This window comes from Sebastes fasciatus, chromosome 5, assembly GCF_043250625.1.
Source record: "Sebastes fasciatus isolate fSebFas1 chromosome 5, fSebFas1.pri, whole genome shotgun sequence".
Lineage (NCBI taxonomy): Eukaryota > Metazoa > Chordata > Actinopteri > Perciformes > Sebastidae > Sebastes > Sebastes fasciatus.
This window is the reverse complement of record NC_133799.1, coordinates 22,371,669-22,384,956: the sequence shown is the minus strand read 5'-3', so window position 1 is coordinate 22,384,956 and position 13,288 is coordinate 22,371,669. Positions and strand designations below refer to the sequence as shown.

At 40.4% G+C, this 13,288-nt stretch overlaps 1 protein-coding gene across 5 annotated transcripts in view; it reads left to right on the top strand.

The window, feature by feature from the left end:
* Window positions 1-13,288, top strand: part of dot1l (DOT1-like histone H3K79 methyltransferase) — a 36,959-nt gene that overhangs the window by 7,194 nt on the left and 16,477 nt on the right. For 2 of the 5 annotated variants that reach the window (XM_074635820.1, XM_074635818.1), the window contains exons 2-11: window positions 7,026-7,069; window positions 7,194-7,268; window positions 7,660-7,723; window positions 8,914-9,142; window positions 9,725-9,819; window positions 10,117-10,179; window positions 10,709-10,764; window positions 11,067-11,146; window positions 12,750-12,818; window positions 12,920-13,026. In XM_074635820.1, the coding sequence (XP_074491921.1) occupies window positions 7,026-7,069; window positions 7,194-7,268; window positions 7,660-7,723; window positions 8,914-9,142; window positions 9,725-9,819; window positions 10,117-10,179; window positions 10,709-10,764; window positions 11,067-11,146; window positions 12,750-12,818; window positions 12,920-13,026 (882 nt within the window). Of the gene's footprint in view, window positions 1-7,025; window positions 7,070-7,193; window positions 7,269-7,659; window positions 7,724-8,913; window positions 9,143-9,724; window positions 9,820-10,116; window positions 10,180-10,708; window positions 10,765-11,066; window positions 11,147-12,749; window positions 12,819-12,919; window positions 13,027-13,288 lie in introns of those variants that run through there. The other 3 variants (XM_074635821.1, XM_074635819.1, XM_074635822.1) reach the window with 3 other exon arrangements.

The window sequence follows — 13,288 nt, the reverse complement described above, 5'->3', positions numbered from 1 at the left end:
TGTATTGCGCGGGAAGCTGGGAGCTTCAGGCTGTGAGCTGTTAGCTGCTGCTGCTGCTCTGCCAGGCCTCAAACAGCTGAGAATTACCAGGCTTCCCCTCCTCTCTCTGCCCCCCTCCCTCTTCACTTTCCCCAGTTTCTAGCTCTTCTTCTCACTTTCACTTTCTTTCGTTTCACCCTGTGATTTCTCCTCCTGTCCTCCATTCCCCTCTTTTCTTTCCCTCCACCAGAGGCTCTTCTTGGCAGTGCGCTGGAGCAAAGACAGAAAGTGGGTCAGTGGGTCAGCTGAGGCAACAGACTCCGGCTGGCTGCGCTGGGTGTAACTCGAGTCCTATTACTCCCACCGAGCTGCTCAGCACACTCCAGCTGAGATTACTAACTATAGATTCCCTGTATGGGATCAGTTTAATTATAATCTTATCTTGTTTTATTATGCTTTATTTTAGACTAAAGTGCCATTTTGAACCAGATTAACTGAAATCTCAGACATGGTTTGGAAGAGTCTGATTGAGCCGAATCTTGAATTAACAGAACCAATTTCCTGAGTTACGCCTAATGAAATCAAACCTTAAATTCAAACTACAAAGAGGTAGGTTTAACTTCAGATTAATGCTTGCTTCCTGTCTGTCAACAGAGACAGATTTTTGAGCAAACAAGCGCTATGAGGCAGACTAGGATTCATTGTTCAGACACTCTGAATAATTCTGTTGAAATCTGTTTCCAATTTACACAGACAAAAATGCAGTAGAGATTATTTTACTGTTGGAGCCCACACTTGCATTATTGCCACAAAGAGGGAAGCCTATACCTAAGAACGTATATTGCCAAGAAGTGAAAGTCAATTGTTCGTTCTATTGCAACATCAGTGCCCAGAAGCAAAGCTATGCTTCCGCCATTTTGGACTGAAAGCGAAGACCGGAGGCCAGTAAAACGTCCGCCTACATTGCCGTACAAAAGTGAAACAAAATTATTTATGTTCTATTGTCATATTCTACTGAAGTGCCTTGTGTTGAACAGTAAAATATTATAAATATAATCAGTGTTTTTAGTCCAAAATGGTGACACAGCAGCTGTTGTAAAAAAAACATCGGAGATTCGTCTCTATGCTTCTATTCTCTTTGCCTATACCGTCTTTTCTCCAAGTCCTTTATCACTTTACAGTTTTCGTTTTGTCTGTTTCTATTTTTCAGATTCCACCACATTATGGACTTTTTTTGTGTTTGTAAAATTCAAAGCATGAAGTAACTAATCCTAATTTAAGATGTGTGTCCCATAAAGCCACTTTAAAACTAAACTGGAAAAAAAAAGTTCGGAAACTTGTGTTTGATGGATTATTTCTCTGTTGTTACAATGCTAATTGACATTGTATTTTACATGGTTGGAAAGCCTGTTTATTTACCTTCGCAATGATGTCCAACTTGTAAGGATCATGCATTTGTGGGATGAGCAGCACAGCTGATTATGTGGGTAGTGCCCAAGAAAGATTTGCCAAAATGCTCCGTCAATGGTAAACAGTGTATTCTCCTGCTGGTATTGACTCTTGTTTTGAGTTGTTTGGTGGATTGGATGATTGAACTCTCTATCAGTAACAAGGAACAAACAAGACATATTGGCAATTTTACACTTTATTCATTTAAAGGTCACCTATTATGCAAAATGCACTTTTCCATGTCTTTTAAACATCAATATCTGTCCCCAGTGTGTCTACAAGTCACCATAGTATCATAAAAGACCATCCTCTCTCTTTTTCTCCTGCTCCGTTTGTCCGGAAATGGGTGTCGAAACAACGCTGCGCAGCTTTTCTTTTCTTCTGACGTCGTTAGAGAATTAGCCATATAAGGGTTTCCTGGTCGAACCAGAGAGAACCTTCAGTAGCTGACCCCGCCCCACAGCGCGTCACTGTCTCTCCTCCTCAACCGAACTTGAGCAAAGTAGCTCCTACTGTTAGTCTGCAAGAACCAGCAGAACAGGCTTCATGTACTCCCATCATCTAAATATAACATGTTCTTTCACAAAGGCTTTATGTAATTACACTGTTTAAACGGATGATATTTATATATTATATATATTTGATGTCATGCATGTAGCAGATTACAGGTAGTAAATAGTGACTTGTAAGCAACACAACACATTTCTGTTTCACAGTCAAACTTTATTTGAGTAGACAGATGACAATATTAATTATTCACAGCATTTGTAATCATCTCACCTGTTAGTTAGTTAAGTTAACATGGTACAGGAGAAAGTCTTCAGCTCTGGTAAACTACAGTAAGCTAAGCTCCGGTGGTCTGTAGTCATGGTAACACAGAGACAGCTACTACTGTAAATAATATACCATTACTCTGATCTTCCATACATTTATCTTTTAGCAGAAATAATGAACTGACTACTGTTTCACATCTTCTATTTTCCACCCTGATGGTCGCTGTGTTTACACACCGTGTCATAGCGGTAGCATGTAGCTAACCCGTTAGCATGTAGCTACATGCTAACGGGTTAGCTACATGGGGAGAGTGTGACGCTGTTGTTGAGGACGTTTGATTGACAGAAAACGCTGACCAATCAGAGCAGAGTGGGAGGAGACAGGCTGTGAATCAGGGGTTTTCAGACAGAGGCTGAATTAGGCTCTGAGGCAGGCAGACTCAGGCTGCAGTATGAGAAGAATAAAGGGTTTTTTGAACATTGCAGCATGTAAACATGTTCTAGTGCAACATTAAAATACATCTATGAACCTGGAAATGAGCATAATATGAGACCTACAGAGCTACAGACACAGAAATCAGCACTTTTGGAAATGGGCTGAAACAGAGGTTATAGAGACATGCTGGAATGCATGATCTGATTGTTTTTTTGAAAAAAAAACTTCAGAGACATGGTTTGGAGGTGTCTGAGACCTATAATAACTAGTTTAAATGGAGTATAATATGTGACCTTTAATACACCGTCAGGAGCCTCAGTAGTGGGTGGAAGATCCATATGCAAGCACAACAGCCTGGCACCTCCTCCTCATGCTGGTCACCAACCTGGTCCCACGTTGCTGTGGGATGGCGTTCCATTCCTCAACCAGGATTCGTTGCAGGTCAGCCAGCGTGGTTGTGTTGGTCACTCTAACGCGTACAGCACGCCCAAGCTGATCCCACAAGTGTTGAGTTGGGTTGAGGTCTGGACTCTTGGCAGGCCGTTCCATTCTCTCTACTCCCACATTGTGGAGGTAGTCTGTGATAACCCTGGCTCTGTGGGGGCGAGCGTTGTCATCTTGGAGGATGAAGTTAGGTCCCAGATTGTGGAGATATGGGATCGCCACTGGCTGCAGAATCTCATCCCGATATCTCACTGCATTGAGATGGCCTTCAATGATGACGAGCCTTGTTTTGCCAGTGAGGGAGATGCCGCCCCACACCATGACACTGCCCCCACCAAAAGCTGTTACTCCATCGGTGCAACAATCAGCATAGCGTTCTCCGTGTCGTCTCCATACTTTGACCCTGCCATCCAACTTTGGCAGACAGAACCTGGACTCATCACTGAACATGACATTCCCCCACATGTTCAGGTTCCATTGTCTGTGTTGTCGACACCAGCGCAAACGGGCCTGGCGGTGAAGGGCAGTCATTGCAGGCTTCCTGGTAGCCTTATGAGAATACACTGTTTACCATTGGCAGAGCATTTTGGCAAATTTTTCTTGGGCGCTACCCACATAATCAGCTGTGCTGCTCATTCTACAAATGCATGATCCTTACAAGTTGGACATCATTGCGTAGGTAAATAAACAGGCTTTCCAACCATGTAAAATACAATGACCATTAGCGTTGTAACAACAGAGAAATAATCCACCAAACACAAGTTTCCGAACTTTGTTTTTCCAGTATATATTGACCCCTTTAGATTAAGACATGGTTTGATTTATACCCTTTCCGTTACCCCAAAACATTAGAATGCAGACATTTTTATACATATTTAGGTATATCTAAGTGTTGAGCTGCAACGATTAATCGATTACTTGTCAACTGTTAAATTAGTCGCCAACTATTTTGATAATAAATTTATCAGTTTGAGTAATTTTTTAAGAAAAAAAAAATTGTATTCTCTGATTCTAGCTTCTTAAAAGTGAATATTTTCTGGTTTCTTTACTCTTCTATGACAGTAAACTGAATAGCTTTGAGTTACGGACAAAACAAGACATTTGTGGACGTCACCTTGGGACATTGACATTTTATGCTGTGTCTGCACACCAGTGTTGATGCTTAAACTGACAACTCTGTGAACATACAGGCTTAAACTATAATAGACTGCTAAAGTTAAGAGTCTGCTTCATTCAGAGTGAGTAGTCTGTGTTGTAAACATTGAGTTCCTGAGTAGTCTAAACAGTATTCAGTGACATTTGTGCTCACTGTTGTATATGCAGCGGCTGTTGTGTCTGTGAGATGTTACTGTCACGAGAGGATGAATCAGACATAATAGTTGTAGTGGTCATTTCACTGTGTTAACATGAAGCTGTAATCAAGTTATTTCAGTGTGTCCTTGTTTTTAGTTAAAGGTCACCTATTATGCAAAATGCACTTTTCCATGTCTTTTAAACATCAATATCTGTCCCCAGTGTGTCTACAGGCCACCATAGTATCATAAAAGACCATCCTCTCTCTTTTTCTCCTCCTCCGTTTGTCCGGAAATGGGTGCAGAAAAAAAAATCGCTTTTTTCCTTGTATTCTGACGTCATTAGAGAATGCAAGCCACGTGAGGGTTTCCTGGTCGAACCAGAGAGAACCTTCAGTAGCTGACCCCGCCCCACAGCGCGTCACTGTCTCTCCTCCTCAACCGAACTTGAGCAAAGTAGCTCCTACTGTTAGTCTGCAAGAACCAGCAGAACAGGCTTCATGTACTCCCATCATCTAAATATAACATGTTCTTTCACAAAGGCTTTATGTAATTACACTGTTTAAACGGATGATATTTATATATTATATATATTTGATGTCATGCATGTAGCAGATTACAGGTAGTAAATAGTGACTTGTAAGCAACACAACACATTTCTGTTTCACAGTCAAACTTTATTTGAGTAGACAGATGACAATATTAATTATTCACAGCATTTGTAATCATCTCACCTGTTAGTTAGTTAAGTTAACATGGTACAGGAGAAAGTCTTCAGCTCTGGTAAACTACAGTAAGCTAAGCTCCGGTGGTCTGTAGTCATGGTAACACAGAGACAGCTACTACTGTAAATAATATACCATTACTCTGATCTTCCATACATTTATCTTTTAGCAGAAATAATGAACTGACTACTGTTTCACATCTTCTATTTTCCACCCTGATGGTCGCTGTGTTTACACACCGTGTCATAGCGGTAGCATGTAGCTAACCCGTTAGCATGTAGCTACATGCTAACGGGTTAGCTACATGCTACCGGGTTAGCTTTGTATCTCCATGTAAACAGAGTCATCTGCTCTCAGCTGTCTGCTCTCCTCTGGGATGATTCTGTCGGTCATTTCTCACAGATGGATCTGTAAAGACACGTAAAACAGAGTGTATGTTTACGGTTTACAGAGTTGATGCATGAGGTAAACACTGAGCTAACTAACAGAGATATAAATAGTATTATTTACCTGAGAGAAACCGTCAGGAAAACCTGGAATCTGGACCGCAGATGTTGATCATGTGTCGCCGATTTCTGATCAGATTCCTCCGGTAACGTGCGCTGGGTGAAGTTTCTGGTTTATAAACTTTAAAGTGGTTTATAAACTTTATTCTAGCTGCTATCTCTCCACTCGTCTCTCTCTCTCTCTCTCTCTCTCTCTCTCTCTCTCTCTCTCTCTCTCTCTCTCTCTCTCTCTCTCTCTCTCTCTCTCTCTTGGAGAGAGAGAGAGAGAGAGAGGGAGGGGGAGGGGGAGGGTGACGCTGTTGTTGAGGGCGTTTGATTGACAGAAAACGCTGACCAATCGGAGCAGAGTGGGAGGAGACAGAGGCTACAGACACAGAAATCAGCACTTTTGGAAATGGGCTGAAACAGAGGTTATAGAGACATGCTGGAATGCATGATCTGATTGTTTTTTTGAAAAAAAAACTTCAGAGACATGGTTTGGAGGTGTCTGAGACCTATAATAACTAGTTTAAATGGAGTATAATATGTGACCTTTAAGGTATACTTTAGGACTGCCCACTCTTAGTCTATTACTCGCCTAGTCGGTTGTTTTTGGTCTCAGTCGACTTAGATTTCTTTAGTTGATTTAGTAGGTTTTTCTGCTTTTTTCATGCTGAATGACTTATTTCCAAGAAACTTGTGAGTACATCTCTGATAAACACAAGATTTAAAGTGATGCTTTTGTTTGATTCTTTGTGGAGAAACTCAGTTTTAACAGATCTGTCGATTAAATGAATCAACTAATCGTTTAGTCGACTAAGAATTTCTTTGGTCGAGGACAGCCCTAGTATACTTTCAACTCTGCTCACCATTAATTACATGATGCCCACACAGTAGCATGAACAGAAATTGTTAGCCAGGAAATAGTTATTCAAATACTTTGGCTTATAATGGGGCGGCTGTGGCTCAGAGGGTAGAGCATTTCACTTATGAGTATTTAGATTAGATCCTGATGGGCAAAGTTTCCACCTTGCATGGCAGCCTCTGTCATCAGTGTATGAATGGGTGAATGCTGACATGTAGTGTAAAGCGCTTTGAGTAGTCTGAAGACTAGAAAAGCGCTATATAAATGCAAGTCCATTTACCAATTATTATAATATATATATGTGCTATCTGGTTTATACAGTTTTCTATATTTTAAGGGAGGATATACAGACTGTTTTGGGCTTTCTACACTCGGTTGCCAGTTTATTAGGTACACTGAGCTTAAACCAATGCAGTATAATAAAACAGTCCTGCAATAAACCCTACTCAAGACTGTTTTTGAAAGGTGATTATTAAACTTTACAGTCATTTTTGAAGCTGTGGTTTGTGGTGCTGTTATATTTAACGGGTCATGCTGAGAGGTGTTTAATATTTTGTTCCCCCCTCCCTGTTTTCAGGATAAACACCATGATGCTGCTCATGAAATCATCGAGACCATTCGGTAAGTGACCTTTCCTCCCTCTGACTCAACTCTCACATGTACACTCCCACATTCACACAGAGAGAAAGTGACCGTGTGCGGTCTATGTGAGCTAGTGATGAGTTTATGTGTGTGCTTTCTCTAGGTGGGTGTGTGAGGAGATCCCCGACCTCAAACTGGCCATGGAAAACTACGTACTCATCGACTATGACACCAAGTGGTGAGCCTCGGGTCACGTCAACATCCGTATGTGTCACTATGACACTGAAAAAAAAAAAACTAGAAGTATATACTAAATAAATACTAAAAGGACTTGTCCAAAATATATGAAGATTAGGAGACAGTTAATAAAACTTCTTACAATGTCACTTTCATCCAGATAGGCAAGTTTTTGTTTACTGATTTGTCTGAGGTTATTTTCTCTAGTGTCAGTAACAGCAAATATCTATGTCACCATTGACACAAATATTGAAGTGGAGTATGTTCTGAGTTATATTAAGATGAAAATTGTTCTTGTTAAGTCCACAGTAAAAATAGGTGTTTGACTGGGAAGTTGGATTTCATGTTGTACTAAATGATGCTATTAATTTTGTGTCTTGTTGTTCTCACAGCTTCGAGAGCATGCAGAGACTTTGTGACAAGTACAACAGGGCCATCGACAGCATTCACCAGCTGGTGAGTCCGTATGTGTGAAGGGTTTTGAGTGCTGTGTAGGTGAAGATGATGTGGAAACATTAGTCACTAAAAGTGAGCAACACTGTGAGTCAATTACAGTGTTCTTTGAATCAGTCCCACGCATGACCCAACTCTGTCTTACAAAAATATTTTTAGAGGGTAGTTTTTTTTACATCATTCTGTAGCTTCCCAGTGGTGTTCCTTATGTATTCAAATCTGAACGTTAAAACTTTGGTCAAAGTACATATGTTTTAGTGTCAAAATGCTATTTTCCCCAAGTCCTTAAAAAAAACGTTTCCCTATGTGACCTGACGTGGGTTTCTGCATGATGACGCTGCTACATGTACAGTATATATACATCTTTATAGTCAGTGTATTAACGTTGCATACCGTAACTTAGATGGCAGTCGGAATGCTCCCAGTTTGGAGAAGCAGACAGTAGTACCGGCACAGATGCTAAGCAATGTACTGCTGTGGACGCCACGTTAGTTCAGATCCAAAAGTCACACAATAACACAACATAACTAATCGATCGATGCAGCGATAGACCAATACGTTTTTCTGCTGCTACCGTTCACAGCAGCTTTACCTCGCCATCAGACAGCCCTTTCCGACAGTAACTGAAGCCGTATATACAGTAGCTCTCTTCAAAGCCACCAGACTCCATTCACAAAATAATTTTAGCTCGCAGAACGCGGGAGTATACATACAACTCCACCTCAAAAAAAATCTGAACTAAATCTTTCAGTTATTTCCAAACGTAGCCCAGTTAACGTTGACTCAGCTAGTGCCAGCGTTCACATTATTCACCTTATTGATTGGCTCACTTTGGTAATCTACGTCACTGCTTTTTGCTAATGGCTGAGAGAGCGTTTCCATTTGAAAAGAAAATGGTAAAGAATACAGATGGACCCGTTCTTTAAATATATGTATCTATAATTAATGATTTTTGCTTCTAGTTATTGACCAAGATGTTTCATAAGCACTGTTGCTGTCTAGTCCACATTTGTGTCCAAAATTATCTTATTTATGGATCTTATTCAGAAATATTCTTTTCCTTTTCCTAAAAAAAACATCTAGTGTGTTCTTTTGTCCTTCTCTTTGAAAGGCAAGCACCACTGGATAATATCTGTACACTGATTTGTTTTGAGTGTTCTTTGTGTGAATAACTATATAATCCCACCTTATAGTGGAAAGGGACCACCCAACCCATGAAGCTGAACAAGCGTCCTTCCAACGGGCTGCTGAGACACATCCTGCAGCAGGTGTACAACCACTCAGTGACCGACCCGGAGAAGCTGAACAACTACGAGCCTTTTTCCCCCGAGGTGTACGGAGAGACCTCTTTCGACCTGGTGGCTCAGATCATCGACGAGATGGAAATGATGGAAGATGACACCTTTGTGGACCTCGGCAGTGGTAAGTCTGCTCTTATTGGTAGTGTGTCCCCATACCTTTTAAATGTATTGTTTATAGTTTGATATTTTACTAGTAGTGTAGTGAGAACATTTTTTGATATTGATTTTTAAAGGACAATGATGATGTTTAGAGTTGTAGGAGTAGGTCAGGATGCCAGTGTAGGTGAAAGAAAAAAGTTTTTTAACATAGTTGTTGTTAGAGATGCACCCATTGCAAATAAATCGTATTTTCATTGTCATTGCCATATGAACATGCACGATAAACACATCGCAAAAGACTGCTTGAAACACGATGAATAAAAAAAATAATTTAGGGATGGGTTAGTAGTAGTATTTATTATCATGCTAAAGCCTTTCCCTGCTCTGTGTCTGGGCTTTATACGCAACGTAAAACGATCACGTGTGTGTAAATTTGACCGGCAAAAAAATAATTATATGAGACTGTTTCGACTGGTGGCCGATCGATCGGTGCATTTCTAATTATTGTTAAGTTATGAACAAGGTGTCTATATTGACAGCCTACACTGTAGGTGTCTTTGTCTGTTTTGTGTAAGATGTGAATCTATTGTTTTCTTATTTGCAGGAGTGGGGCAGGTGGTGCTGCAGGTTGCAGCAGCAACCAATTGTAGACACTACTACGGTGTAGAGAAGGCAGACATTCCAGCTACCTATGCAGAGGTAACCACATAAATCTCTGGCAGGACCAGAGGGGTATTCCAGAAAGAGAGCAGAGAAAACAGCGCTGTGTCAAAAATCACCGCTCAATCTCGTCACTGTAGTGAAATGACACAGCGTTGGCGCAGCGCAAACCACCAAACAGAGAAGTCGGAAGTTTTTCCCGCTGTGTGGTTTCTTTGTGTCCAATCAGTCTTCAGAGTGGATTCCCCGGTTCACATTTCATCTTCTCATCATTACCCTGTAGCAACACGCCCACACATTGTGTTCGGATATTAATATTCACATTCTTTCTCTCAGAGCATGGATAAAGAGTTTAAAAAGTGGATGAAATGGTACGGGAAGAAACATGGGGAGTACACAGTAAGTTGTCTATCGTAATGCACACTTTCAAAAACTTTTAAAATATTGTTTTTCCAGATCCACGATATTCAGGGTTTTCCCCAGGGCTGTGTATTGGCAAGAATCTGGCGATACGATGCGTATCTTGATACAGGGGTTACGATTCAATATATTACGATATATAGCGATACTGTAAACAAGGCGATATAATGAGATTTTTTATGTCTAACTTTAGGAAAACTGTATAAAGAACACGCCACCGTATGCATAAAATCTGAGCAAAAAAAAGTTACTTTTTTATGCATTTTATCAAAGTCCCTGTAACATCCAACATCATAGCACTACTTTGAGAGGACACATTCGCTGAGAGGTCACTTGTCTTTGCAAATTAAATAAAGTATTGTCTGAGTAAATCTTTGCATGTAAACTATTAATTAAAAATCAATAGTGGTTTTGAGAATCGATACAGTATCACAAACGCGATACTCGATATTTTCGACATTTTCTTACAGCCCTTGTTTTAACTCTTACGCTGCTTTGTTTCTTTCAGCTGGAGAGAGGTGACTTTTTGTCTGAAGAATGGAAGGAAAGGATCGCCACCACAAGGTGTTAAACCAAACCGGGTCACCGTAACAGTCTGAAAGACACATCTTCCATTCCCTTTTCCAATAAGACCATTTATAAGCTGAATTTATACACCGAGGGACTAGATAAATAGAAACTGCTCTACATTGTAAAGCAAAGATTCAGTCCTGTAATAAAAGCTACCGTTATGAAACATATTTCCTGACAGATGACCAAGCAATCCTTGAATAAATGTGTCTGCAGATCTGTGCCAAAACATACAGTATGTCTCTGTTTAACTGCCAACTGTAGATCTAAAATATTTCTTTCTTTGTCTGTTGCAGTATTATTTTTGTGAATAACTTTGCCTTTGGTCCAGAGGTAGATCACCAGCTGAAGGAGCGCTTTGCTAACATGAAGGAAGGTTAGTATTTTTCCGCCAACCTCAAATTTGTTTTTGTGATCACTTAAGTGTGGGTTATTGCCGTGAGTAGCCAAAGTGTTCCCAAGCCGCAGTATATTAACTTTTACGTAAACATGTTTTTTTAAAGGAAAATCTTGGCAATATACATCTGACAAGGCTTTCTGTCAAACACAAGAGCAGTGAATAAAACCTCTGTTGATTTGCTTTTCCTAAGCAATACAATGAAATAGAAATATGGGATTTTCTTTCCACTTGTCCTTTAATCTCCACTGTGAGTTGTGCGTTAATTTGTCATTTTAAGTGCCATTAAATAGTTTGTATGACAGAGCAGATGGTTGATGAGCGACAACAAACGGAGAAATTGAACGAGGCCTCGGGAGAAAAATTATCAAAGGTTGATAAATAAAGCTTTTAAATAGCAGGTGGTAATTGCCTTTTTCTTATGACAACTTTTAGTTTGTGTAGAAAACATCAAGGCGTTCTGTTGGTAGCACTGCGGAGTGACGCCTTGGCTCACTGGAAGCAATATTTATTCAGCTGTTCTCATTGGTGATTAAAATAACAACGGCTGATGGTATCTAGTAGCCACTATGTCAACTCCTGGCACTCGACCTTTGACCTCACGGCCCCACGATGATACTTGACTCTCAGTTTTATATACTTAAAAGGTAACTTTGGTATTTTTCAACCTGGACCCTATTTTCCCATGTTTTTGTGTCTAACTGACTAAAACAAACAACAATTTCTGGTCCAGTATCGAGGGAGAGCCCTGTAGACGGCAGCTGCACACAGGCTGCATTATGGTGCTGTTGGGGCAAGCTGGCACCGTCATTTACGTCCACTAAAAGCGCTTGTTCTTGTCATGACAGGCTCTGGTTGTTATTATAAGTGTCTGACAACATTATGGAAAGAGTCTCGCTCAAGGAGAAATCTGAAATCTGGTGAGGTGACGTGTTGCCGGAAAACAACGGTGGAATAGAGGAATACATCCATGGTGGAAACGCAAGTGCCAGCCGGGCAGAGTTTGTTGTTGTTAGCTTAGTGTTGTCTAAAAGATTTTCAGCGTCATGGCTCTTTGAATTTGAAGGCTGCTCGTATTTATTTGAGCCAGAGTAGACGGATATTCAGATTTCACAATGAGACTTTTCCTTGAGCGGGACTTGGACACAATAACAAAACGGATCAAGAGAAAGGTAAAGAAAAAGGATTTATTTCTCTGTAGGGTCCTTTCTATAATGTTGTCAGACACTTATAGCAACAATCTGTGCCTGTCAGTGGCAAAAACAAGCACTTCTAGTGGACGTAACGTAACATTGACTGGTTGATTACAGCGTTATTGTTGTCCCCGTTAGTCACTTAGACACAAAAGCATCGGAAAATAGGGTCCAGGTAGAAAAATACCAACGTTACCCTTCAAAATGACAACATGATGAATATGTCTATGGATTACTGACTCTTCTTTTGGGAAGTGTTTCATATTATGTTTGCTTTATGTAGTGAGCCATAGGAGCTACTGTATGTGTCCACTGTACAGCATCTAGAATTCATCTGAAGAAAATGTATTTATTGCTTTTGTTGTTTGTTTGTTTTTTTATTTCTACAGGTGGAAAAATTGTATCTTCCAAACCTTTTGCACCTTTAAATTTTAGAATAAACAGTAGAAACTTGAGTGGTAAGTACCACGATTAGTGGAAAAGCAGATTTCAGTGTCTCATTCTTCATTTGATGTGTATCTGACATCCAGTGACGTGTTTTTTCTTCTCTCTCTTGCAGATATTGGCACAATAATGCGTGTGGTGGAGCTTTCTCCACTGAGGGGCTCCGTGTCCTGGACTGGAAAGCCAGTTTCCTACTACCTGCATACCATAGACCGCACTATAGTAAGCATTAGTATGAGTATTAGAGGAGACCTTGACAAACACTAAATGACTGCTGAAGCGGTACAAACACATTATACGTTAGAGACAAAGAGTAACCTAAACTCGAGAGACAGGCTGCCATAATAACAGCTGGTATTGTCTTAATGAGTCGTCAGTCCCAGGAGTAAGCAATCTGAGGACAGAACACACAGGGAAACACAAGTGCATTAGACAACACTGATGCGTGTGTGTCTCTGGTAATTGGTTAAAGTAATCCCTGGTT